Source organism: Hemitrygon akajei, chromosome 1 (genome assembly GCF_048418815.1).
Source record: "Hemitrygon akajei chromosome 1, sHemAka1.3, whole genome shotgun sequence".
Taxonomy (NCBI): Eukaryota; Metazoa; Chordata; class Chondrichthyes; order Myliobatiformes; family Dasyatidae; genus Hemitrygon; species Hemitrygon akajei.
Window position 1 is genome coordinate 36,342,822 of NC_133124.1, and position 27,973 is coordinate 36,370,794.

The window sequence follows — 27,973 nt, forward strand, 5'->3', positions numbered from 1 at the left end:
AGGAAGTTAGAACTTCTAATATGAGAACCAATAAAGAATATCTTCACCTTTTTCCACAGCGTAGGATAGCATTCAGAAACTTCTTTCTGCAACAAAAAGTCTTGATGTGATTTTTTTCTTAACCTCAGCTTCAACTCAAAGTAATTTTGTAATAAGATCAGTTCTTCTTCCATCCTCATTGCAAGTATTCAGGAATTAATTTATTACTCAATCTGGAACTTGGATCAGAGAAAATCCTGAAATTTCTTTAATATGACTTTATGCGGACCACCTAGGTGGGCACAGTATACTAGAAGATATTCATCTGGTATTTTTTCTTTCTCTTCCAACTGTTATGAATGTACCACAGCTCTGAGGGGCCGAAGGGTGCGGGACCAGCCCCCTCCTTCCGGAGAATCGCAAGATCGTTATTAATTCAGGTCTTGGACCCAGGAAATGAGAGACAATGCAACAGATTTGACCATTGTTCTTAGAGGCACCTGTGTGAATTGCAACTCTATAGTACGTGCCAGCTATCAGGGACATGGACACCCTCGGGCAATGTGGGGTGGGGATTGTATCACCCTACCTTGATTGACATTTACAAATCTGCCAGCCATGATAAAACGGAGACTGCAGGAGGTGGTACTCCAGCAACGCACCAGACGGAGACACCATCGCTCATCGCTCCCGTAAGGACGGGAAGCTGCTCGGGAGCCACGTGTGATTTGGTTCCCCTAGCTAGGGAATTGAGTGGCTGATAACCCCGAAAAGGATTCCGAACTGACAACGGGGAACTCGCGTTTCCCGATTCCACAATTTGAGTCCAACAGGCTGGCAAGTTTATTTTCTCTCTCCAACCCGTGAACACCCAGCGGTCCCTCAAATGGCTAAAAGCCTTCATGAACTGGCGAGACTTTTTATATTTCCATCGGACAATAGTTTTACCCCTAGACAAACGATAGAGCTACTTCGAATTGTTGATTATTACTATACCCGTGCTTTAGATTGAGTATTGACGACGTATATTATCTGAATGTTTGTATTAACCTTACTTTTGTGCCCCTTTATAAATAAAAACGTTTAAAAATGGTACCATCAGACTTCAGCGGACCTCTCTATCTTTGCTGGTAAGTGACCCAGTTATGGGGTTCATAACACAACTCAGAAGCTCAGAGATGAGAAAAGGTCGCGATGGCCAGTGTTGTACTTAAATAGGGTTAATTTGGTCAGAGATGTGGAGACGACAGATTGAATTATTTTTATAAGATTTACATCGTTTCTTCGTAATTGAGGATTGACTTAATTAAACTTTAAATAATTCTGACAAATAAGCAATGCCGTGCCTAATATTCTTGGATTGATTACTGATTACCATTCGAGTCTTCAAAGATTTTTATCACAGTTTCAAAGAGTGCATAAAAGCATCTCAGGCAGTTTCCTTTTGAAAGCCATCTGACTTCTATGTGCAACAGTAACCATTCAAACCGTTCATCATTCTCAATATAAAGCTCTCGAAATAGTAGAGAATTGAGAGAGCATAAGACTTGATTTTATTTACTGCTATGATAAGGATATTCAGATTCAGTTTATTGTAATTTAAAAACCACAAATGCAATGCAGTTAAAAAATGAGACAACATTCCTCCAGAATATCAACAAAGCACATAATCTGAATATTCCTTCGCTTTCATCTGATTTTAAAGCCAAACTTAATGCGCCTATATCAACAGAAGAAATATCTTTTGCAATTTCTGCATTGTCCTCAGGGAAATCTCCTGGACCTGATGGGTTCCCTGTAGAATTTTATAAATCATTCTCTTCACTTCTCTCTGCTCAGTTACTCTCAGTACTATCTGACTCGTTTAAATATGGCCAATTGCCACCCTCCTTTAACGAGGCATCTATTATTCTTTTATTAAAAAAGGGTAAAGACCCAACAGAGTGTTCCTCATATAGGCCAATTTCTTTGCTTAATGTTGATGTTAAAATCTTGGCCAAAGTTTTGGCTTATAGATTATCCCCTCTGTTATCCCCTCTATTATTTCTGATGATCAAACTGGTTTTATTAAAAACCGTCTCACTTTTTTTAACATGCGACGCTTATTTAACATTTTATATTCATCTCCAACTGGGATTCCTGAATGTGTTATTTCCCTCGATGCGGAGAAAGCATTTGATCGTATAGAGTGGAACTACCTTTTTGCAGTTTTAGAAAAATTTGACTTCGGTCAAAGTTTTATCTCTTGGATCAAATTGCTGCATTTGTGTCCTACTGCCTCTGTTTTAACTAATTTTCAGAAATCCCAGTTATTTAACCTCAAACGTGGCACCCGTCAGGGATGCCCTTTAAGTCCCTTTCTCTTTGATTTGGCTATAGAACCCTTGGCGATAGCATTTCGAAATTGTCCTGAACTGACCGGGATTTGGAGAGGGGGTGTTGAGCATAAAGTTTCTCTTTATGCCGATGACTTGTTACTCTTTCTTTCAAATCCGTCTACATCCTTACCTCCAATGTTTTCACTTCTTGACCAGTTTAGCCAGCTCTCTGGATATAAACTTAATTTACATAAGAGCGAACTTTTCCCAATTAATAAAGAAGCACAAGAATTAACATTTCGTGATCTCCCTTTTAAAGTAGTTCATAATCAATTTACTTATCTTGGGATTACAGTCACAAGGAAGTTTAAAGATCTCTTTCGTGAAAATTTTGCCAATCTTTCATATACTATTAAACAGAGTCTGTTACAATGGTCACCTCTTTCTATGTCTTTAGTAGGTCGTATTAATGTTGTTAAAATGTATGTTCTCCCTAAACTTTTATATTTATTTCAATCAATCCCAATTTTTATTCCTAAATCTTTTTTTGATTCCTTAGACTCTATTATTTTGTCATATCTGTGGAAGAATAAGCGCTCTAGAATTAATAAAGGTTATCTCCAAAAATCTAAAAAAGAGGGGGGCATGGGTTTACCTAACTTTCGTTTATATTATTGGGCAGCCAATATACGTTGTGCTACCTTTTGGTCTTTCTTTCATGGTCAACCCGAGTGCCCTAATTGGGTGGCAATGGAGTTGAGCTCCGCTAAAGAATTATCTATCTCTGCACTTCTTGGCTCTGTACTCCCTAGCAGTTTGTCCAGATTAATAGTTAATCCTCTTGTTAGACACACTCTGCGTATATGGGCTCAGTTTAGGAAATGCTGTGGTTTCCATGGTTTTTCCTTTTCTAGCCCTATCTTACATAATCACCTCTTTTTACCTACTACATATGACTCAGCATTCCATGATTGGTATAGGAAGAGCATTAGACATTTTGAAGATCTTTTTATTGATAATCACTTCGCTTCTTTTCAACAGCTCTCTGCTAAGTTCAATCTGCCTAATGCTAATTTTTTTAGATATCTTCAAATTAGACACTTTATTACTCCTTTAATTCCTAACTTCCCTGAAATGCCTGAGAAAAATGTTATGGACTTATTTCTTTCTATTAATCCACTAGGTAAAGGTTTAATATCATTTATTCGTGATAAATTAGCAGCCTTACGACGTGCCCCTGTGGATAAAATTAAAATGGCATGGGAGCATGATTTAAATACCTCCTTATCTGATGAGACTTGGGACTCGATTCTCAAATCGGTTAATTCAACCTCTCTTTGCGCTCGCCATTGCCTTTTACAGTTTAAGATTGTTCATAGAGCCCATATGTCTAAATCTAAACTATCTCGATTTTACCCTAACATTAGTCCTCTCTGTGATAAATGCAAAAGGGGCGAGGCCTCTCTCATTCATATGTACTGGTTTTGTCCTAGCTTGGAGAAATTTTGGAAAGATGTCTTCATAACATTATCACATATTCTGAATCACCACCTAGAACCTAACCCTTTAATTGCTTTGTACAGTTTCTGGGGTGAGACAGATTTACATCTGAGTTCGACTAAGTGTCGAATATTATCTTTTGCCTCTCTTCTGGCTAGACGTTTAATCCTCCTTAGATGGAGAGATGTTGCCCCGCCCACGCATGCTCAATGGCTTAACGATATTATGGCCTGCTTAGACCTTGAAAAAATTCATTATTCAGTTCTCAATTCGGATTTAAAGTTCCATAAGGTATGGGGACCTTTTATTGAGTACTTTCATAACCTTCCTCTTGACAAGGGTTTTTTTTCGGTCCCTTGCCTTCAGCTCCTCTTTTTTTGGTAATAGGCATGAATATCTTCTGTTGCTAAGTGTATGTACAGTTTTGGGGGTTTGATTGTCCTGATTTATATTCTCTATATTGTGTTGCGGTTGGTCTGGAGTTTTTTTTGTTGCGGGGCTTGGGGAGGATACTAATTTTACATGTCTTCAATTTGGGTGCTTTCTCAATAATTTTTTTGGTATCATATTATTATTGTATGTTTATTTTTGCACTGTATTAATGTTCTTCATTTTGATTTGGGGTTTTTTATCTGTAGCTATGTAGAAAATGTATTAAAAAACTAATAAATTAAAAAAAAAACAACAAAGCACATGACAAAATAGACTACACCAGAAAATCCATATAACGTTTGCCAATCCCCAATCCAGAGTCCGGAGAGGCTGCTGTGTATTAATATCGCGCTACCATCTTAGCGCGTTCCCTGGAAAGGAGCTCCAAATCCACCAGACAAAACAAGACCAAAAACTAAAGCTACAAGACCTGCACAAAACCACATAGTTACAACAGTGCAAACAATACCATAATTTGATTTTAAAAAAACAGACCATAGGCACGGTAAAAATAGTCCAAAGATGTTAAAAGACTATAAGTTCGAAAGAAACCACCACACAGTTTCCACAAGTCCTTAGGGTCCCAACAAACTCGTCATCCCACGCTGGCGGCAGAAGGGAATACCCCCGCTGTGGACTTCCATGGCGCCGCCCAACTCAGCCTCGCAGACGCAGCACACAATGAAAGCTCCATCGAACCCAGCCTCGCAGACAGAGCACACACTGAAAACGACCTGACTGCAGTGGACTGCGCACGGCACCCTGCTTAACAAATAACATATCAGCTCCGGAGTGGCCGCTGCAAGCTGTGTCGCGCCGCCATCTTGAAAATCTTGAAATATTTAATGATTTGTGCAGCTGATCACTTAGATTTTTTTAATGATGCAATGTTATCTATGAATTACACAGTGAATCATAAATGTAGCTTTTTTCAGGAAAGTAATAACCCAATAGTGGTGTCCTATCTATGATGGTGCCCATCTACTGCAAAGGCAAGAATGTTGGTGAGCAGAATTTTTCCTTCGAAAAATTGCTCAACAACTTGAAAAATAAGCTCTCCCTTCATATCTGTTTCTAGTTCACTTGCAAAGATTTATTGTCTGGCAAAGTTGACTCATCCAACTGCAGAGCAAATTCTATTGCTCTGAGAATGTTGCACAATGTGACTGCCATATTTAAGACATTTCATCTATTCCCATCAAACCCATACTCAGAACTTCCCTTACTACTGGCAGAATCAGTTCTTCAGTTGTATGGGGTTTTCCTGATTTAACAAGAAGCAATGAAATGTAAGAGACATACAAACCATCACTGTTTTGTTGTGAAATGCAAATAAACATGTTTTGAAATGTTTTCTGTTTCTAAAAGCTTTCACAAAGTGACTGAAAATAAGCCAAGGTCTTGTTTGCTTTATCTGAGGGTATTCTCTTCAAATGTTCAAGAAGCCTTTATTCAAGAAAGGGAGTAGAGGATTTATGAACATTTGGAGAGGTATAATATGATTAGGAGTAGTCAGCATGGCTTTGTAAAGGGCAGGTCGTACCTTATGAGTCTGATTGAATCTTTTGAGGTAAGACTCACTGGTCTATAATTTCCTGGGCTATTTCTACTCCCTTTCTTGAATAAAGGCTTCTTGAACATTTGAAGAGAGATACTCAGATAAAACAAACAAGACCTTGGCTTATTTTCAGTTGGATGAAGGAAGAGTAGTAGATGTAGTGTATCTGGATTTCAGCAAGGCATTTGATAAGGTACCCCATGCAAGGCTTACTGAGAAAGTAAGGAGGCATGGGATCCAAGGGGACATTGCTTTGAGGTGTTGTGGATAGTGTGGAGGGCTGTCAGAGGTTACAGCGGGACATTAATAGGATGCAAAACTGGGCTGAGAAGTGGCAGATGGAGTTCAACCCAGATAAATGTGAAGGGGTTCACTTTGGTAGGTCAAATATGATGACAGAATATATTAATGGTAAGACTCTTGACAGTGGTGGAGGATCAGAGGGATCTTGGGGTCTGAGTGCATAGGATGCTCAAAGCAGCCGCGCAGGTTGATTCTGTGGTTAAGAAGGCGTATGGTGTATTGGCCTTCATCAATCTTCGTGGGCCGAAGGGCCTGTATTGTGCTGTAGGTTTTCTAAGTTTTTAAGCCTGGGCAGGTTTATTGCCTCATCTGAGAAAACTTATTCACACAACAGATATATTGGCTGTTGTTGGTTGCTTGGAGCTGGTATAAACCCATATTTTAGTTACCATATACTGTCTATTCTTTCTTATTTGTTCTGCTTTAACCATTTTCGTTATGGATTAATGACCACAGTCAATTGCCCATTTTTTTTAAAAGTCCAACTTCAAGCGCTGCAATCAATAAAGAGGCTTGGGCAAAACCTGACTCTCTGCCTAAAGGTATACAAAGTAGGGCAGGATGTTTTGGTTGGGCTGTGGGTTAGAGAAATGCGGTCAAGACCATTCAAATAGGCAGATTCTGTACTTTACCCCTTTGTATGCTGTGCTGTAATTCACAGGAATTACATCACTGTGATTAGAGTATGGGAACCGTACTAGCTAACACTGTACTACAATAGTGAATATCAATAATGCACAAGCCAGGCCTGGATATAACACTGTTTCTTCTGTCCAGATTTCTCAAGATATACCAAATGCAGAAGTATCACATTGCCTTTCAACAACTATAACGCACTTTGAGGAAAGTGTAAAAGAATGGTGGGTTAGCAAAAGAAGAGGTGATTACATGATTGATGTGATCAAATATGATGCACTGAGGATCAAATGCTTATAATAAGTAATTCATCTCTTAAAATAAGCCTGTAATCCCTTAGCTGCCTCCCACTGCTACTGAGCCTTCCCACCGCCACCTTTATCTTTGTCTCCCCTTAGAAATTCCCACTGCCATAAGTAGGGGGCGGGCACAAAATCACCCACTTTGAGAACCACTGGTTTGGAGAATCATTTAGAATGTCTTTTTCTGCAGACTTATTACAATTAAAACCCTACTTAGAACTTGCTTAGTTCAGTGATGGCCAAAGCTAGCTTAATTTGAATGCTTTTTGGTATAACTAAAGTTGTTAAATGATGCTGTTCTATGCAATTAGACAAGCATGAAGCAAAGGTTTTAGTAGGCTCATTAGTATTTGGGGAAAAAGAGTTCTTTACTTGTCACAGTATGCATATTTAATCATTATCGAGACAGCATCATTTAGATTAAGCAAATTGCAAAGTAATTTTAAGTAGTGACAACACCACCACCACAATCTCCCTCAGCACAGGTGCAAGCAAGGTTGTGTGCTTAGCCCCCTACTCGACTGCGTGGCTAAGTATAGCTCCAATGCCATATTCAAGTTTGCTAATGACACCACTTCTGTTGGCCGAATTAAAGGTGGTAATGGATCTCTTTACTGACTGTCACCTAGTTTTCCTGTGCCTTGGGTGTAACTACCTCTCTATATGTCCTAACTATCACCCCTTCAGCATCCTGAATGATCTGGAGTTCACCTGGTTCCAGTTCCAGTTCCAGCTCTAAATGCTTAACACAGATTTTTAGAAGCTGCAACTGGATGGACTTCTTGTAGTTGTAGTCGTAAGTAACTAAGGTCTTCCTGGTTTCCCACATCCTGCAAGAGCATTCAATTATCTTGACTGAGCAGATGTAAAGAAGGAAAGGGGAAAATAATAAACTTAGAGCTTTTCTTTGCTTTCTCTGACTGAAGCCTCAAAAGAGCTAAAGCCTCTACATAGCACCATCCAGAGACAGAGAAGCAGTTTCAGCGACAGGTTACTATCGATGCAATGCTCCTCAGACAGGATGAAGAGGTCAATACTCCCCAATGCCATTAGGCTTTACAATTCTACCGCCAGGACTTAAGAACTTTTTAAAGCTATTATTAATGCTTTTTGAGATGGTGATTTAGATGCATATCATATTTTTTTTACTGAGTTAAGTATTGTATGTAATTAGTTTTTATTAGTAATTAGTATGTAATTTTGCTACAACAAGTGTATGGGACATTGGAAAAAAGTTGAATTTCCCCATGGGGATGAATAAAGTATCTATCTATCTATCTATCTATCTATCTATCTACCACTCAGAAAATGGCCACTGAGATGATATCTGTAGAAACCCTTAGAATTTTCCTTCACCTTGTCTGCTAGAGCAACCTCATGCCTTCTTTTAGCCCTCCTGGTTTCTTTCTTAAGTGTTCTCTTGCATTTCTTATATTCTTTAAGTTCCTCATTTGTTCCTACTGACCTATACCTGCTATGTACCTCCTTTTGTTTTTCTTAACCAGCGTCTCAGTATCTCGTGAATACCAAGGCTTCCTAAACCTGTTAATCTTGCCTTTACTTGCCAGACACATATAAGCTTTGTACTCTCAAAATTTCACTTTTGAAGGCCTCCCACTTACCAAGTACATCTTTGCCAGAAAACAACCTGTCCTAATCCACAGTTGTCAGATTTTATCTGATACCATCAAAATTGTTTTTTTCTCCAATTTAGAATCTCATACTGAGGACGAGACCTATCCTCTTCCATAATTACACTGAAATTAATGACATTATGATCACAAGATGGAAGGTGTTCCCTTAACACAAACCTCTGTCACTTGCCCTGTCTCATTCCCTAATAATAGCAGATCAAATATTGCGCAATCTCTCATTGGGACTTCTATGTACTGATTAAGAAAACTTCCCTGAACACATTTAACAAACTCCATCCTGTCTATTCCTTTTACAGAACGGGAGTCCCAGTCTATATGTGAAAAGTTGAAATCACCCACAATCACAACCTTATGTTTCTTGCAAAAGTCTACAATCTCTCTACAAATCTGTTCCTCTAAATCATGCCGACTGTTAATGTGGCCTATGTTATAGCCCCATTAATGTGGTCATACCTTTCTTAATTCCACGTCTAAATTCTCACTGGACAAGTTCTTCAATCTCTCTTGACTGAGCATTGCTGTGATGTTTTCCCTGACTAGTAACTAGTAACACGGAGTGTTTAAAGCTGTAGGTGGATACACTTCTTGCAGGTCTTACTGGAGGTCTCCCTGCCTTCCAATATCCCAGAAGAGCATTCAACTATTCTGCCTGACATCTCTCCTCCTCTAATGAGTTATATTTTTAAAAGAAGTTTTGTTCTTTTAAAAGGATGCATTCTTGAAGATTTTACCAACAGTGTCAACACTGTAATTACTATAATGGTGTGAATTTAAGATGCTAACCCATTAATCTCACAAAATGAAGATCTAGGAAAATATAGAACAAATGCTGTCAGGCAAAAGTGAGTTTATAAAAATTACATAAGTGATAATTACTGCTGAAAAGCATCTCAATAAACAATATATTTCTCTCCAATTTGGTCTGTTCTTCTCTCAATTTATTTTCTCACTCCAGTTGTTCAATGTCTGACCTTAGATGATAGAATTATTTCAGCCTCAGTTTTTTTGAATAATTTTCCTACATTATTTTAGGAATTCTTTATTTCAGCACTTAGTTTTTATTATCTCTTCCTACTGCGTAGCTTTCCTTCTATTTTGTTTAGCTTCTTGCTCTTTCTGAATTGGACTTTCTGAATTAGACTGGAGTACTTCGCATGCTTTTGCCCTCTTAATCTACTGAAAAGGGCATTGGTGTCGAGGGAGTGCTGCAAAGATTTGCCAAACTGGTTCCTGGGGTAGTGAGTTTATTAAATGGTGCAAAGTTTAAGCCTCCAATTTTAGAATACTGGGAGATGACTTCATTAAAATGTACAGATATTTTAGAGGGTTGGGCCATTAAATCAAAGTCTGCTGGGACTCAGTTCTCAAGTCGGTTAACTCAACCTCTCTTTGTGCTCGCCATTGTCTCTTACAGTTTAAAATTGTTCATAGAGCCCATATGTCTAAATCTAAACTATCTCGATTCTACCCTGGCATTAGTCCGCTCTGTGATAAATGCAAGAGGGGCGTGGCCTCTCTCATCCATATGTACTGGCTCTGTCCTAGCTTGGAGAAATTCTGGAAAGATGTCTTCACTACACTATCGGGTATTCTGAATCAGCACCTAGAACCTAACCCCTTAATTGCTCTGTTCGGTTTTTGGGGCGAGACAGATTTATGTCTGGGTCCGACCAAATGCCGAATACTATCCTTTGCCTCTCTCCTGGCGAGACGCTTGATCCTCCTTAGATGGAGAGATGTTGCCCCGCCCACTCATGCGCAATGGCTTAACGACATTATGGCCTGCTTGGACCTCAAAAAAATTCATTATTCAGTTCTCAATTCGGATTTAAAGTTCCATGAGGTCTGGGGGCCTTTTATCGAGTACTTTCATAACCTTCCTCTTGACTAGGGTTTTTTTTCTTTTCGGTCCCTTGCTTTCAGCTCCCTTTTTTTTTCTGGTAGTAGGCATTATTATCCTCTGTTGCTAAGTGTATTCACAGTCTGGGAGTTTGACTGTCCGGACTTATACTCTCTATATTGTGTGGTGGTTGGTCTGGAATTGTTGTTTTTTTTTCTTGTGTTGTGGGGTTTGGGGAGGACACTAAGCTCACTTGTCTTTAATTTAGGTGCTTTTTTGTTAAATTCTCTTCCTTTGTAGCATATTGTTATTGTATGCTTAACCTTGCTCTGTATTAATGCTCCTCACTGGGATTTGGGGTTTTTAATTTTGTAAAATGTTTTGAAAAACTAATAAAAAAATTAAAAAAAAATCAAAGTCTGGATGAGGTGTCTCAACCCAAAACATCAACTGTACTCTTTTCCATAGTTGCTGCCTGGCCTGGCGAATTCCTCCAGCTTTTTGTGTGCATTCATTGGATTTCCAGCATCTGCAGATTTAGTAGATATGGGGAAGATGTTTTCCCATTGCCAAGAGATAACATCTTATAAATTTAGTAGCAGGAGTGAGTCACTTGCCTCATGAACCTGTTCTGCATTTCAATGACCTCATTATTGATCTTATTATGATATTAAATCTACATTCACATCTTCTGTTGAAAATATTAAGCCCTCAATCCTTAAGAATGGACAACAATATGGAGATATCAATGGAAGTGTACCAGTTCACAGAAATGGAGGGAGTTTGGATGGAAAAACTTGATAAGATATTTTATTACACCCTTTCAGAAATCCCATTATGATAGTAATCTCCCTGTTTGCTGGAGAAATTGTGGAAATCAAAATGCAAATCATTATCATATTTTTTGGGACTGCCCTGTTATCAAAAACTATTGGAGGGGGATACACAATGCCCTACAAGACATCTTTAAATGTGAAATGCCCTTAGAGAGTAGGACCATATATTTTGGATATATACCTCAAGAATGGTTGAAAAGAGATAAATATTTAATGAATATACTGTTGGTGGCTGGTAAAAAGACTCCTACTAGGAAATGGTTATCATAGGAGAGCCCAACTTTAAATACATGGATGAAAATTACAATGGACATTTACAAAATGGAGAAGATAACAGCATATTTTAACCATAAGCTGGAACAATTTGATTCATACTGGGGAAAAATGGTTTAACTACATAATGCCTCATAGGCCTGATTTTATTCTCACAAATCAATGAATAGAAACATAGAAAATAGGTGCAGGAGTAGGCCATTTGGCCCTTTGAGCCAGCACCGCCATTCAATATGATCATGGCTGATCATCCAACTCAGAGCCCTGTACCTGCTTTCTCTCCATACCCCCTGATCCCTTTAGCCACAAGGGCCATATCTAACTTCCTCTTAAATATAGCCAATGAACTGGCCTCAACTGTTTCCTGTGGCAGAGAATTCCACAGATTCACCACTCCCTGTGTGAAGAAGTTTTTCCTCATCTGGGTCCTAAAAGGCTTCCCCTTTATCCTTAAACTGTGACCTCTCGTTCTGGACTTCCCCAACATCGGAAACAATCTTCCTGCATGTAGTCTGTCCAATCCCTTTAGAATTTTATACGTTTCAATAAGATCCCCCCTCAATCTTCTAAATTCTAGTGAGTATAAGCCTAGTCAATCCAGTCTTTCTTCATATGAAAGTCCTGCCATCCCAGGAATCAATCTGGTGAACCTTCTCTGTACTCCCTCTATGGCAAGAATGTCTTTCCTCAGATTAGGGGAAAGACATTAGGGGAAAACTGCACACAATATTCTAGGTGTGGTCTCACCAAGGCCTTGTACAAAATCTGTTGTTAAAAAAAAGATCACTCCCTACTTGTACATTGTTCTTTCCTTTTGCTTGTTTTTCTTTCCACTCTTTTCTATAAGTGTATACCTCAGATAAATACTTTGTGGAGATTTGTGATATATATGTACAATGTCTGAAATACATCTTATGGAAATGTTTGTTTGATGATGAACTTCAATAAAAAAAATTACAAAAAAAAGAATCTACACCTGGGATCACAAACTCCAAAATAAGTTACAGGTCATGTATAAAAATGAATAATTCATAATGTCACCAAAATGCCTTTCAGTAGCCTTTTTGACTCCATTACACTGCTTTGCTGATTTTATTCATGGTCTATTCAAAGATCAAAGTAAATTTATTATCAAAGTACATATCTGTTATCTTGTTGTACTACTTTGAGATTCATTTTTGTAGGCATTTACAGGAAAAAATGCAGTAGCATTTACATAAATACAGCATTGATACGTAAATCAATATGAAAAAAAAAGAGAAACTGCACAAATTAAAACTAATACTGAGCTCAAGTTATAAAGAGTGCTGGAAAGTGAATCTTTAGGTTGTAGTATCAGCTGAGTACTGAAGTGATTGAAGTTATCCATGCCGGTCCAGGGGCATGATGGTTGTATGGTAATAATTATTCCTGGTGGTGTGAGACCTAGGGCTTCTTTACCTTCTGCCCAATGATAGTAGTGAGAAAAGAGCTTGGCCTGGATGGTATTCATGTTAGTTTGTTGCTAGTGTCAGTGTTATCTGTTTATTTATCCATCATTCTACTGCACTCCCCAAAAGTATCCATACAATATACATCGTACTTTAGATCATAAAATGTTTAAACCATAGCAACTTTAAATTCCTGGGTGTTACCATTACAGAGGACCTGTCCTGGGCCTTGCACATAAGTGCCATTACAAAGAAAGCACAGCAGTGCCTCTACTTTCTTAGACGTTTACAAAGATTTAGCATATCATCTAAAACTTTGACAAACTTCTATAGATGTTCAGTGGAGAATATACTGGTTGGTTGCATTACGGCTAGTGTTTAACTACCAGTGCCCTTGAACAGAAAAGCCTACAAAGTGTAGTGAGTACAGCCCAGTCCATCACAGGTAAAGCCCTCTCCACCATAGAGCACATTTACAAAGAACAGTGTAGCAGGAAAGCAGCGTCCATCATCAAGCAACCCCACCATCCAGGCCATGCTCTCTTTTCACTGCTATCATCAAGAAGGAGGTACAGGATCCTCAGAACCCATGCTACCAGGATTAGGAACAGTTATTACCCCTCAGCCATCAGGCTCTTTAACCAGCGGGAATAACTTCACTCACCCTATTATTGAACTGTTCCCACAACCTATGGACTCACTGTCAAGGATTCTTCATCTCATCTTCTCAATATTTATTGCATATTTATTTATTACTATTATTTTGGATTATTTTTGTTTTTGCAGTTTGTTGTCTTTTACACAATTGGTATATGTACTGTGAATGCCCGTAAGTGTTTGAATCTCAGGGCGACATGTATGTACATTGATAATAAATTTACTTTGATACTTTGCTAGTTTTTTGGCAGCAAAATACATTTCCCAAATGTGGCATATAAAGAAGATTTTTGATGGGGAAAAAATGATCATTGCTGTGTGCCTGTTTTGCTGAGTATTTGCAATAGTCTTCACTCTATTTCAGATTTTTAGTGTCATCAACATATAAGTTTGGACAGTTGATTCGTTTGTAACAGTAAGATGGTTGAGGCAGAAAGACCATTGCATTTTTGAAACAAAAATTGCAAAATATTTAAATTGGATAATTGAAAAGAACATAAAATAGTCTTGGGTTGACCAAATTTTCCTCATTTGCTTGAGATGTTTGATATATTGACACTGTAAAATATTGATATTTACTGAATTTTTATTTTTATTCTTTAACAGAGGAAATAAAATCAGAAACAGAAAAACAAAGGTAAGCATTTGTTCCGTTTACTATTTGAGAATCTATTGAATTAATTGAAGATTATTATTTTATATATATATATATATAAAAACCTTAAGTTTTATTATTACTATTGGATGTTTTCTTTAAGTTCATTGAGTGAGGATTGTGCAGGTTATGGTATGTTTTTACTTGCCCTGATTTGCTATAATTGTTATTTAAGTAAAGAATTACCTCATGCTGTATTCCAGATTAGCAGTTGGTTAAGACTGGAACCTAGATTTTCTAGAAATGATTTAAATAGTTTGGGTAGTAAGTTTTTGGCAAATGCTCAGCGTCTTTGGGAGTGTACAGCTTTTGCTATGCTGGCCTTTATAAATCAGAGCATTGGGTATAGGAGTTGGGATGTAATGTTAAAATTATACAAGGCATTGGTAAGGCCGAATTTGGAGTATTGTGTACAGTTTTGGTCACCAAATTATAGGAAAGATATCAACAAAATAGAGAGAGTACAGAGAAGATTTACTAGAATGTTACCTGGGTTTCAGCACCTAAGTTACAGGGAAAGGTTGAACAAGTTAGGTCTTTATTCTTTGGAGCGTAGAAGGTTGAGGGGGAACTTGATAGAGGTATTTAAAATAATGAGGGGGATAGATCGAGTTGACAAGATTCAAACAAGAAGACATGATTTGAGAGTTAGGGGGCAAAAGTTTAAGGGTAACATGAGGGGGAATTTCTTTACTCAGAGAGTGGTAGCTGTGTGGAATGAGCTTCCAGTAGAAGTGGTAGAGGCAGGTTCGGTATTGTCATTTAAAGTAAAATTGGATAGGTATATGGACAGGAAGGGAATGGAGGGTTATGGGCTGAGTGTGGGCCAGTGGGACTAGGTGAGAGTAAGCGTCGGCACGGACTAGAAGGGCTGAGATGGCCTGTTTCTGTGCTGTAATTGTTATATAGTTATGGTTATATGTACAATAATAATTCAGTTAACTTTCCTAATTACCCTATTGTAGGTTTTTGGAAATCATGCAACAGATAGCTCCCTCTTTGCTTCAAGCTCTGTGGCCTCTCACTGTTTAGATAAACTGCTTCTATAAATTTCATGACAAAATAAATAATTTCACATTTTCCTATTTATTTGTTAGATTACTACCCACTCATTCTCCTATATATGTCCCTTTGTAACCCCATGTTCTTTTCACAATTTACTTTCCTACCTATCTTCATGTCGTCGGCAAACTTAGTAAACAAACCTTTGTTGCCTTTTTCTAATTATGTAGTTAGGCTGAGTTGTTGTGTCCTTGACACTTTATATGTTTGATCTCAGTATTGTAATCCAGTGCAATTGGGTTTGACTGGATTGATTCAAAAGACAAAGTTACAGCCTGTGAGGAGAGATTCTATGGAGATGGGCTACACTCAAGTTTAGAAAGTTCATGACTATGTCATTAGACAGACAAGCCTCTGAGGGGAAATGGCACAACAGATTCTGAGAGGCTTTCATCCCTAAGTGAATTCAGAACTTGAGGAAATAGTGTCAAGGCAGTCACTTAGGACAGAGATGAGATTCTTTTATGCAGATAATAGTGAATTTCTGAGATTTACAATCTCAGATGATTATTATAAAAGTCAGAAATGAGGTTTTTAGATTTTTGAGACATCAAGGCAATACAAGGATATGGTAATTGGACAGGAAAATAGTTAGAGACACTGTCCTTATAAATTTTTGGCCCCAAATTCATTCATGTGAATTTAGATTTTTATTTGCCTTAATCACAGTACAAAGATTAATAATATTAGCAGAAATGGCATCCATGGTGATTATATATTCTGTACAGTCATTGATATGCCTAACATTATAATTTTCCCTCAGTACCTCTCTTCATTTGCCAATGTAGTTTGAGTGTCCATTTTTCATTTTCACTTAAATTATCCAACTGAACTGCTTCATCATTCATTTAGCAGTATTCCACCTCCATAGCATTGCCCTATCCTACATAGTCACTGATCTGCTAAAAGTGCCAGTTGGATTTCAGGTTCTGCACCACATCTCCAAAAAGATTTCCACTGGCGTGAAATGAATCCACAGGGCAAACAGGAAGCTGTTCAAGCCTTTTCACTACCTCTCCATAACCAAGATCACCCCAACCTTATTAATCAATTTATTTTACTTGGAAAGTACTTGTGTGTTTATATTTGGACAGGTGATTTTCAAGTCAGCATTAATTCTTTCACTAAAGTGTACTTCAAGTTAGACCTTATCTAAACACCCAGCAACAAAGATCCTATATCAACTTGCTTCTGTCACAATACTATTCTCTCTCCTGTGATTCCAACAATCAAGATTTATGATAAGACCTTGGAAAACATGCTTCTTCCTTTGGGAAGTGATCCATCAGTGCTGTGGTCATAGCTGTACAAAGTGTGCAGGTTTAATTTGAATGTGGTTTTCCAATATAATGTGGAAGTTTAATGATAATGCAAAACTTGATGGTAGTAAGTTTTTGAGGAGAATGCAGAATGGCTTTGGAAGGATATAGACAGGTTGTTTCATTAGGAAATAACATAGCTAATGGAATATAATCAGGCCATGCACTTTGGTTGGAAAAATTGAAATGCTAAGTTAGAAAGGTGTTTTGCGAAACCTGGGTATTTTTCTATGCAAATGACAAAATTATTATCAGCAAGGAATTAGAAAGGCAAATAATGTGTTGGCCTTTGTCACAAGAGGGCTGAGTACAATGCTGTCTTTCTCCAATTAAGTAGAACCATGGTGAAACAGCATCTGAAATATTTTGTACTTTTCTACTTGAAGGATGAATGTATTTGCAGTAGATGTGAAGCAAAAGTTGATTCATGTGATATCAGATTCGTTACAAGGAGCAAACTAGCTCTATACTCTTGTTTAGAAGAATTGAAAATTACTTTATTCACCAGGGTAAATGGGAATTGATGATTCCCCCAGCTGTAATCTAGAACCACAGTTATGGGCTCAAAACAAGTAACGATTTATTCAGGACAGGCAAGAAAAAAAATCCTTTGGAATTCACGGAAATCAAAATCAAAGTTTGTCATGTGCACGATTTGATGAATACACAGGTGCAATGAAAAGCTTAATTGCTGCAGCATCACAGGCACATAGCAAAATTCACAAATAAATATATACAACTTTTACATGAATAAATACAATTAGAACAAAAAGGAAGTCCATTTTAATGCAGTGATCTGAGTTGTCACAGTGATTAAGTTGTGATTAAGGTTGTGCAGGTTGATTCAGAGACCAAATGGTTGAAGAAAAGTAGCTGTCTTGAATTTGATGGTGTGGACCTTTAGGTTTCTGTACCTGAAAGTAGCTGTGAGAAGATGGCATGGTCCGAATGGTGGAGATCTTTGATGGATGTTGACACCTTGAGGCCAGATCTCATGTGGGGAAGGATGTACCCATAATATAATAAGGCTTAGTTCATTACTTTGCAGCATCTTGCATTTCTGCACTATACCAGACCATGATACAACCAGTCAAGATGCTTTCAGCAGTACATCTGTAGAGGTCTATTAGTGTTTGATGACTTACCAAACTTCCTAAGAAAGTAGAGGTGTTGATGTGCCACCTTTCTGAATGCATCTATATGCTGGGCCCAAGGCAAATCATCTGATATGTTAATGCACTGGAATTTCTCTCCACCACCTATTCCTCCAATGTAGATCAGTGCTGGTTTGCCCTCCTTCCCCTTTATAAAGTCAACATGAGCAAGAGGTTGTTTTTGCAACACTACTCAACCAGGTGTCCTATATGCTGACTCATCACCACCTGTGAATTGTACAACAACTGTGGTGCCATTGCTGAATTTGTACGTGGCATTGGAACTGTGCTTAGCCGTTATGTTATTAGCCATGGATGATGGCTCTGGAAATTAAAGACAAAGATTGGTAGATTTTTATATATTAACTGAATCAAAGGATGTCATATTAGCAAAGGAAAATGTTGCTGAGGAATGCCTTATTGAATGATGGAGCAGACCCAAGTGGCTGGATAGCATTACTTACCTGTGTTCCTTCTTGAAAGATTTTGTTGAACCTTCTTTCTAACCCTTTTTAAAGATCGTCTTCCAAAAAAAAAATAATTTTTTCTCCCATTCACTTTTGGTTCTTTTGCCAGTGCTTCAGTTACTGTTACAGTTTACTCTTTTCAGGCTTCTCAATATTCTATGTGCCATAAACAGATAGTTGATAAATTTGTGTGCAGCATTTTGTTGCAAAGTATTATTTTGTCGAATTGGAAACCTAATCACTATTCCCTTTAAATTAGAGTTGTTGCAATACAGTGCCAATAAAAAGTATTCACCCCCATTGGAAATTTTCATGTTTTACTGTTTTACTACATTGAAATCACAGTGGATTTAATTTGGCTTTTTTGACATTGATCAACAGAAGAAGTCTCTTTTTATGTCAAAGTGAAAACAGATCTCTGCAAAGTGATCTAAATTAATTACAAATAGAAAACACAAAGTAATTGCATATTATTCACCGCCTTTAATATGACACACCAAATCAATTGGTTTTCGAAGTCACATATTTTAAATATGCCGCTGGTGACATAGTGGCATCAGCGCTGGACTTCGGGGTGAGAGGTCCCGAGTCCAAATCCAACCGGCTCCCTTGCACAATCTCTGTCCGTGCCTGGGTTGAGTGTCGAGCTAGCAACCCAACCATGTAAAAAAACACACACCTGGAGAGGGATGGGCATCCGGCAGGTTTCAGATGCCCAAGACATACCATACAATGAGCAATCACCAAAAAGATCGCTGCAAAAAGCTTGTCATGATGGCGCCCCGATGACTCCACCAGGAGTTAAGGGTGCATGCACACACACTTAAATGGAGATCACTGTGTGTAGTCAATGTGTATAGTAATACCTGTATCTGGAAAGTCTCAACTGCTGGTGAGTCTGTACCCTAGCAAAAATCACACCATGAAGACAAAAAACACTCCAAGTAACTCCATGAAAAGGTTGTTGAAAAGCATGACAGGAGATGGATACAAAAAAATTTCCAAATCACTGAATATCCCTTGGAGTACAGTTAAGTCAATCATCAAGAAATGGAAAGAATATGGCACAGCTGTGAATTTGCCTAGAGCAGGCCGTCCTCAAAAACTGAGTGACCGTGCAAGAAGGGGACTAGTGAGGGAGGCCACCAAGAAACCTATGACAACTCTGGAGGAGTTACAATCTTCAGTGGCTGAACTGGGAGAGATTGCACACACAACTGTTGCCCGGGTGCTTCACCAGCCGCAGTTTTATTGGAGAGTGGCAACTGTTCGGGGGAAAACCTCACATGAAATCTTGGGTAGAGTTTGCTGGATGGCATACAAGAGACTCTGAGGTCAGCTGGAAGAAGGTTCTATGGTCTGATGAAGCCAAAATTGAGCTCTATGGCCATCAGACTAAACACACTATGTTTGGCGTAAGCCGAACACTGTACATCATCAAGAACACACCAGTCCTACTGTGAAGCATAGTGGTGGCTGCATCATGCTGTGAGGATGCTTCACTGCAGCAGGCCCTGGAAAGCTTGTGAAGTTAAAGGATAAAATAAATACAGCAACATACAAGGCAATCCTGGAGGAAAACCTGATGCAGTCTACAAGAGAACTGTGACTTGGGAGAAAATATGTTGTTCAGCAAGACAATGACCCCAAGCTTAAAGCCAAAGTTACATAGGAATGACTTTAAAAAAAATCAAAGTTAAGGTCCTGAACTGGCCAAGTCAGAGTCCAGACTTCAATCCAGTTGAGAATTTGTGGCTGGACTTGTAATGGGCTATTCATTCATGATCCCTAGTTTGAGCTGTTCTTTAAAAAAGAATCGGGAAAAATGGCAGTGTCCAGATGCGCAAATTCCTGTCCACTCAGACTCAGCTATATGTAATTGCTGCCAAAGGTGCATCTGCTAACTGCAAAGGGGTGAATACTTATGCAATCAATTATTTTGTGTTTTATATTTGTAATTAATTTAGATCACTTTGTAGAGACCAGTTTTAACTTTGACAGGAAAGAATCTTTTTCTGTTGATTAGTGTCCAAAAAAAACAAATTAAATCCACTGTGAAAATGCAAACACAAGGAAATCTGCAGATGCTGGAAATTCAAGTAACACACACAAAATGCTGGTGGAACAGAGCAGGTCAGGCAGCATCTATAGGAAGAAGCACAGTCGACGTTTTGGGCTGAGACCCTTCGTCAGGACTCGGCCCAAAACATCAACTGTGCCTCTTCCTATAGATGCTGCCTGGCCTGCTGCGTTCCACCAGCATTTTGTGTGTGTTGCTTAAATCCACTGTGATTCAATTTGTAAAACGATAAAACATGAAAACTTCCAAGGGGGGTGAATACTTTTTGTAGTGAATATTGTAAATACTTCAACAGGAGCCACTAAAATTGAGGTTAGATGTTGTAAGTTAGATAGTCCTTTTGGTTTTTTAAATGTACGAATAAGCAGTAGTAAATCAGAAGAGACATGGAGTGAAACCTGTTATATTTTTTTTCTTAATTATCTTCTAGTAAAGCATTTTTGTCTTGTTGAATTCAGACACATATAAAAGTATAATTGGAGTTATTGTACTTTATAAAAGAATGTTAAAGATTAATAATATTTCTTTGTTGCATTTAGTCCTCCCCATGCAGAAGCAAAAGCTCTATCTGGGACTTTACCCCCAGTCAAATCAAAGGCAAATTTCATTGAAGCAGACAAATATTTTCTCCCTTTTGAGTTGGCATGCCAGTCGAAGTGTCCCCGCATAGTCAGCACATCTCTTGACTGTTTACAGGTTTGTATTTCAATATTTAATTCCAAGTATACACGCAAAAAGTTATTTTTGAACAAGTACTGCAGAAGGAGGATATAAATAGTTAATTTTGTTTTTAATTTTTTAATGCAGATTTTTATTGGTGTAAATATTTTAAGTAGTACAGCTCAGTTCAATCTATTTTATTCTTGTCCATTAGAAGTGACTAACTTCAAGGTGCACAGCAGTACTTCAGAGTGAGGCAAGATGTTGGCATGTAACAAGTACTACCAGACTTAGTTTCTGTTCACAATCAACAACATTGGTGCTCTTTATGTCCTGTTGGCTGCTTAATAGTCTTCCATATATAGATTTGTAACATTCAGAATCGTATGAGTCAGGACACCATTTAATTCTAAACACCAGAATCCTCTCTGAAAATGCTATTTCTTTATTTACACTCCCCTCACCTTGTCTGGACCCAACATTCTTGTCCTTATACAAATGTATCTAATTTGCTACTGAAAATTACTTTCAAATCATCTGTAGTACAGTTCATTTCCAATCCTAATTAAAAAGCATATACAATAAAGATATAATGAAAGATTTGATATTACATCTCAGTTTAATACAACTTATATTGAAAGTGTAACTTAGCTATACCATCTTGCTGTGTTTCTTGTAAGAGTGCCTCATCTCTACTGTTAGTTTTTCCAATTTTCTCAACTCTACTGGATGCCAATCTTTCTAAAAATGGAAACAGTTACTGCATTATTGACACCATCTTAATACGTATGCTCTACAATCTTGGGTCATAATATCCTTCCCTGAGTATCATACCTAGGTGTGTTACATCTTGATGTTACAGAACCCTTCACTTGCTGAGCCAGGTATGTATGTACGTAAATATGTACAAATTTCAGTTTTAAAGTTAGTACAAAAATAAAGATGTACTTAAGAATGGCCAGATTTCAAAGTAGAAGCACCAGCTAGTGTAGAATGTCTCCTTTCCTTCAATAAAATACGATGACAATTGCAGAGGCTCTATATCTTCAAGATTTCTTTGCCACGTCAGAGTAGTATAAGATTGCAAATCTTCTACCTCATTTCAGGAACGTGGAAAGTAATAAACATAATTACTACCTAACTTTGATGGTGGGATTTATTTTAAGCCAATATTCTGAAGTTAAATGTAATTTGAATGTGGAAGACCATAGGTTGGTAAGTGAAAATTGTTGGGAATTTATAAGGCAAATGATCTTGACTTAACTGAGTTATTTGATGTGATGGAATCGCAAATAATTGACTTATTGACAAAATTAAGTACAAAGGATTAAAAAGAAGCTAGTATATCAGAAACAAAATTGGGAAGAGGGAACTTAACAACTCTGCTGAACTCGATGGAGTTCTTGGTGGTGAAAGAGCAAGGCAGAAAGGTGGGCATAGATGGATCAGAACAAGCCCTGCTCATGAAACTACTGGGAGAGCAAGTTTTGTCTTGTAGCTAAGCTGCTCCCTTTTCTTAAATGTCTATTTGTTAACACAAACTATTGCAAGTTATTGAACTCATAGTTTAATAAGATCAGGAAAATAAATCACTAAAGCAGTTAACCTTCAGTTAATTAAAAATGTAAATGTTGCTCTTTTTTTAAGCGCATTGAATTTAAGATTAATTCAATTAATATTTTAAAAAATGTTAGTCATTTTTTATAAGATCAGGAAAATAAATCACTGAAGCAGTTAGCCCTCAGTTGATTAAAAATGTAAATGGTGCTCTTTTTTCAAGTGCATTGAATTTAAGATGAATTCAATTAATATTCTAAAAATGCTAGTCATTTTTTTATAACCGAGAAATATAGAAATGGACTTTTGGAAGAATACTGTTGAAATGAACAGTTAAAAGGCAGATGAAAAAACTAAGAATTAATCTTAGTATCCAAATGTGGGAGGATGCATTTCACTTATCTTCATTGATTTCCAAATCTAGGTGAGCCACAGATTAAAGGTTTCTATTTTCATCAGGAGGAAAAGAAAGGTTAAGTGAATGTGTCTTTTTAGTTCTCTTACTTATTTGATAGTGATATTTCAGACATAATACAGAGGTAGTTTTCCAACTACCTTATTGTCATTAGGCAGTTATTTACCAGTTTGCTGCTGCTAGAGAGTCTTCAAATGTCAATTGTGTCTAATTATTTGAATCTATATGATGGTTTAAAAAAAGACTAGACTAAAAAAGTTAGTCTGATTGATGTGAGTTGTAGTTTTCTGTTGCTAACTTTTAATTTGTTTTTCATATAGAAACTAATTGCTTATGGCCATCTCACTGGTAATGCCCCAGATAGTACAACACCTGGCAAGAAATTAATTGATAGAATCATAGAAACTATATGTGGATGTTTCCAAGGCCCACAAACAGATGAAGGTGTACAACTACAGATAATTAAGGTAACATTTACTATTTGAGTCTTTTATTTGTGTAAAATATATGGAAATATCTCCATGTTTTTGTTGTAATGGCACAACGTGCGCAACTCCTTAAATTTTGCGATTACTTTGTACAATTTAGTAAACACATTGAACCATTTGAAGTTTTTAAAAATTTGATGATCAAATTAAATGTTAAGGTAATATCCAAGTGCCTTGATGATCATCAAGATGGGCTAATTGTTAACCAGTTATAATTCTTTATATCATATAGTAAAATGTTATTCTCATTAAGTAAGTGCATCACAATGTTGTCTCATCAAGTTTAAATTGCAGGAAAAACCCCAATAATCTGCTATCTGACCATATGGTTTGGCATCAGGCTCACCAAGTCCCTGGTTCTTGTGTCCCTTGAAACTTACTGAGTTCTCTAGATAATGTATTATTTCACAATGTAAAATCTTTAAGGAAAAATGGTGAATTGAAGCTTTTTGTGGTAATGATAAAGAATTACATTTAATAATCCAGAAAATCCCTTGTCTGGGTGACACCAAAGTCTCAAGCCTTTGGAGGACTTTTTCGCCAGGTTATTAATAAAATACTAACAATTCCTTTTGCTTTCAGTGATTATTTATGTTTTTGTGTCTTCTAGAATTGGTGAATAAATGGAAGTTAAATTTAATTCATTTGAATATTAATTGATAACAATGCTAGATTATATAAGTAGTTTAAAACGAAGGTTAAAATTCTTGTTTACTGCAATCCTTTTGTACCTTTAATGCATTAATTATTTTTGCTTGAAACTTGAAGTTGTTGAAATTGATAACTGATAAATTTGATCTTGCTGGTAATGGAAAAGGGGCAAAAATTTTTGTATCTAGCTCTATACATCATGAACTTAACATTCAAATAACTGTATTCTCCCCTTCCTCTTCCACCAAAAAATAAATGATCCCAAGTACAGCATATAAAAACATTTATTCTTTGCCAGTTGAACAATAAATAGTTCTTAATGGTTCTTGACTTGTTACCTTTTAAGAGATAATATTTTCTCAGCTAATATTTACATCAATTCAAAACAATTTCCTCTTTGTGTAAACGCCAGAAATGCTTCAGGTATTGGTACAGTTGCACATACCTTTTGCTTAAAATTTGGATGTTACAATTTAAGACATTTACTATGATTTGAAATACTACTCTGGCTAACTTTAGAATCATGAGGAAAACTGACATTGGCTAACTGGTCAGTACGAGGATGAACTGTAGTATGTAGATTCCTAAAATGATTTAATTCAAGATCAATATACAGTGACAATAAAATATACAGTAGAAATATTCAGCCCCCACAATTTTCACATTTTACTCTCTCATTTTCTAAACTTAAAATATATTGAAGTAAGATTTTTAACTAATCTACAAAACATTGTTCATCATGTCAGATCAAAAGAAAAATTCCAAATCCTGTCGACAATTTACTAGAAGTTAAAAACCAAAATCGTGAGGCTGGAAAAGTATTTTGTAATTACTATGCTAACTTTCCTCAGGTGCCATACTGTACTACCTTACCAACTCTCACAATGTATTGATACAGAAAATGAGAGGATCACCTGTTTTCAACAAATTCAACAGTATGACAGATTCCCAACAGACCAAACCAAAATGAAGACAAAAGAGTAGGGAAATTATAATAGAGAAGCATAGACCTGGGGAAGGGGTACAAGACCATCGCAAAGGCACTGAACGTAACTCAGAGCTCAATGCATTCCATTGTGGAAAGGAAGAAACATGTGAAACCACAGCTACACTGCGTAGGTCAGGCCATTGTCCTGAACTTTGTTGCCAGAGAAGAATGGTACTTGTAAGAGAGGATATATGATGCCAACAGTTACTCTGAGTGAGCTGCAAAAGTCAGTAGCTGCAACTAGAGATTAATGTTTATGGCTCTACAATCTCCCAAGGTCTTGCACCAAAGAGTATTAATCAAAGGGTGGCAAGGAAGAAGTCTTGGCTTAAAAAAAAAGTATATAATTGCCTGTAAAGACTTTGCAAAGCATCACTTAGAAGAAGCTGTAAAGATGTGGGCGAAGATCTTTTGGTCAGAAGAGACTAAAGCAGAACGTTGGCCTCAACACAAAGTGATACATATGGCATAAATCTAATAATCATCCAGGTAACACCATCCCTACTGTAAAGTATTGTGGAGGTAGCAATATGCTACGGGATTGGAAATCTGCACGGAATTGATGTAAAGATGATTGCTGCTAAATACAGAAAGGTCTTGGGTACAAACCCGCTAGCCTTTGCCTGAAAGCTAAAACAGGAGGAAGTTTGTCTTTCAGCAGGACAGCAAACCAAAGCACTCTGCCTGAGCAAGCACAGAATGGCTTCACCTGAAGAAAATTGATGTCCTCACATGGGTCAGACCTTAGCCCGAATGAACATCTCTGGCAAGTCCTCAAGATTGCCGTCCAACGCCACCCCTAACTAACCTGGCACAGCTTGACAAAATTTGCAAGAAGGAATTGCCAAATCTTGCTCCATCACATTGTGCAAGGTTAATAGATAGATAGATAGATAGATACTTTATTCATCCCCATGGGGAAATTCAACTTTTTTTTTCCAATGTCCCATACACTTGTTGTAGCAAAACTAATAACATACAATACTTAACTCAGTAAAAAATATGATATGCATCTAAATCACTATCTCAAAAAGCATTAATAATAGCTTTTTAAAAGTTCTTAAGTCCTGGCGGTTGAATTGTAAAGCCTAATGGCATTGGGGAGTATTGACCTCTTCATCCTGTCTGAGGAGCATTGCATCGATAGTAACCTGTCGCTGAAACTGCTTCTCTGTCTCTGGATGGTGCTATGTAGAGGATGTTCAGAGTTTTCCATAATTGACCGTAGCCTACTCAGCGCCCTTCGCTCAGCTACCGATGTTAAACTCTCCAGTACTTTGCCCACGACAGAGCCCGCCTTCTTTACCAGCTTATTAAGACGTGAGGCGTCCCTCTTCTTAATGCTTCCTCCCCATCACGCCACCACAAAGAGCCATCACGCTCTCCACAACTGACCTATAGAACATCTTCAGCATCTCACTACAGACATTGAATGACGCCAACCTTCTAAGGAAGTACAGTCGACTCTGTGCCTTCCTGCACAAGGCATCTGTGTTGGCAGTCCAGTCTAGCTTCTCGTCTAACTGTACTCCCAGATACTTGTAGGTCTTAACCTGCTCCACACATTCTCCATTAATGATCACTGGCTCCATATGAGGCCTAGATCTCCTAAAGTCCACCACCATCTCCTTGGTCTTGGTGATATTGAGTCGCAGGTAGTTTGAGTTGCACCATATCACAAAGTTAATAGAAAGTTAATCAAAAGAAAATAGCTACAAAGGGACTTGGGAGTCCTCATGGAGGACTCCTGACAGGTTAACTTAAATGCTGAGTCAGTATTTAAGAAGGCAAATACAATATTAGCATTCATTTCAGAGGGCATAATTATAAAAACAATGATGTAATGCTGAAGCAGTTTTGCAACCATATGCTGTATAAGGAAGGTTGTGTTGGCATTATAGAGAGTCCCGAGGAGATTTATAGGAATGATCCTGGGGATAAACAGGTTGAATGCAATGGGAAGGAACAAGAAATACAAAGTAACTGTGTATGAATTCCTTAGTAGAATTGAATAAGAATGCATAAAAGTAACAAAGATCATCAGCTATCTACCCCTGGACTGCTTTGTTTCATCTGCCAGAAAGCCAGCACCCAGCACTTTGGTGTGGGTCAAACCTGCTTCCAGTCCAATTAATCAGATAATTTAATAGAAAAATGATGCGTACTCTAGATTCTTCAGCTGCAGCATTAACAACAATGAGGAATACTCAAACTGTAAAATAAACAGTTATAACACTTTTTAAAAAATCTATCCATACACACAAGGTCATTAAATGCATTTAAACTTGCTAGCTGAAATTAAATACAATGATCTAATTACCTTTCTTGGGTCACCCATATCTTATTGAGTCCATTGTATTTGTGTCAGGATCAACCAGATTCAGTCACCTGATTTTAACTCTCTCCACCCTCTCCTACCCCCACCCCCTAACTTGGGAAGTCTACAGTGTTTGTGTTATCCTAATTACAGTGACGCAGCATAAGATGTTGCAGATACTGTTTAAGAGCCTGGGCTAGTCTTTGGGACTTCATTGAGAAATGTGAGAAGCATTGGTGCCCATCAGAATTGTCTTAACAGTCAGTAAATTTATGTCTTGACTGTGGTCAAGATTTTAAAAAAATTGAAATAACTGTTGATTTTGTTTTACTTTTTGATAACTAAATATACAGAAATGGCTGACTCTCATGTAAAGTATGTGGTTAGGTGTTGCTTTTGTCTTTTTTTTGTAATATTACCAAGTTTAGGTGATGTTCATGT

At 37.5% G+C, this 27,973-nt stretch overlaps 1 protein-coding gene across 5 annotated transcripts in view; it reads left to right on the top strand.

Moving 5' to 3' along the window:
* arfgef1 (ADP-ribosylation factor guanine nucleotide-exchange factor 1 (brefeldin A-inhibited)) overlaps positions 1-27,973 on the top strand; it is a 192,857-nt gene that overhangs the window by 56,190 nt on the left and 108,694 nt on the right. For all 5 annotated transcript variants that reach the window (XM_073041032.1, XM_073041023.1, XM_073041041.1 and 2 more), the window contains 3 exons: positions 14,326-14,356; positions 20,996-21,152; positions 23,409-23,555. In XM_073041032.1, the coding sequence (XP_072897133.1) occupies positions 14,326-14,356; positions 20,996-21,152; positions 23,409-23,555 (335 nt within the window). The remainder of the gene's footprint in view (positions 1-14,325; positions 14,357-20,995; positions 21,153-23,408; positions 23,556-27,973) is intronic.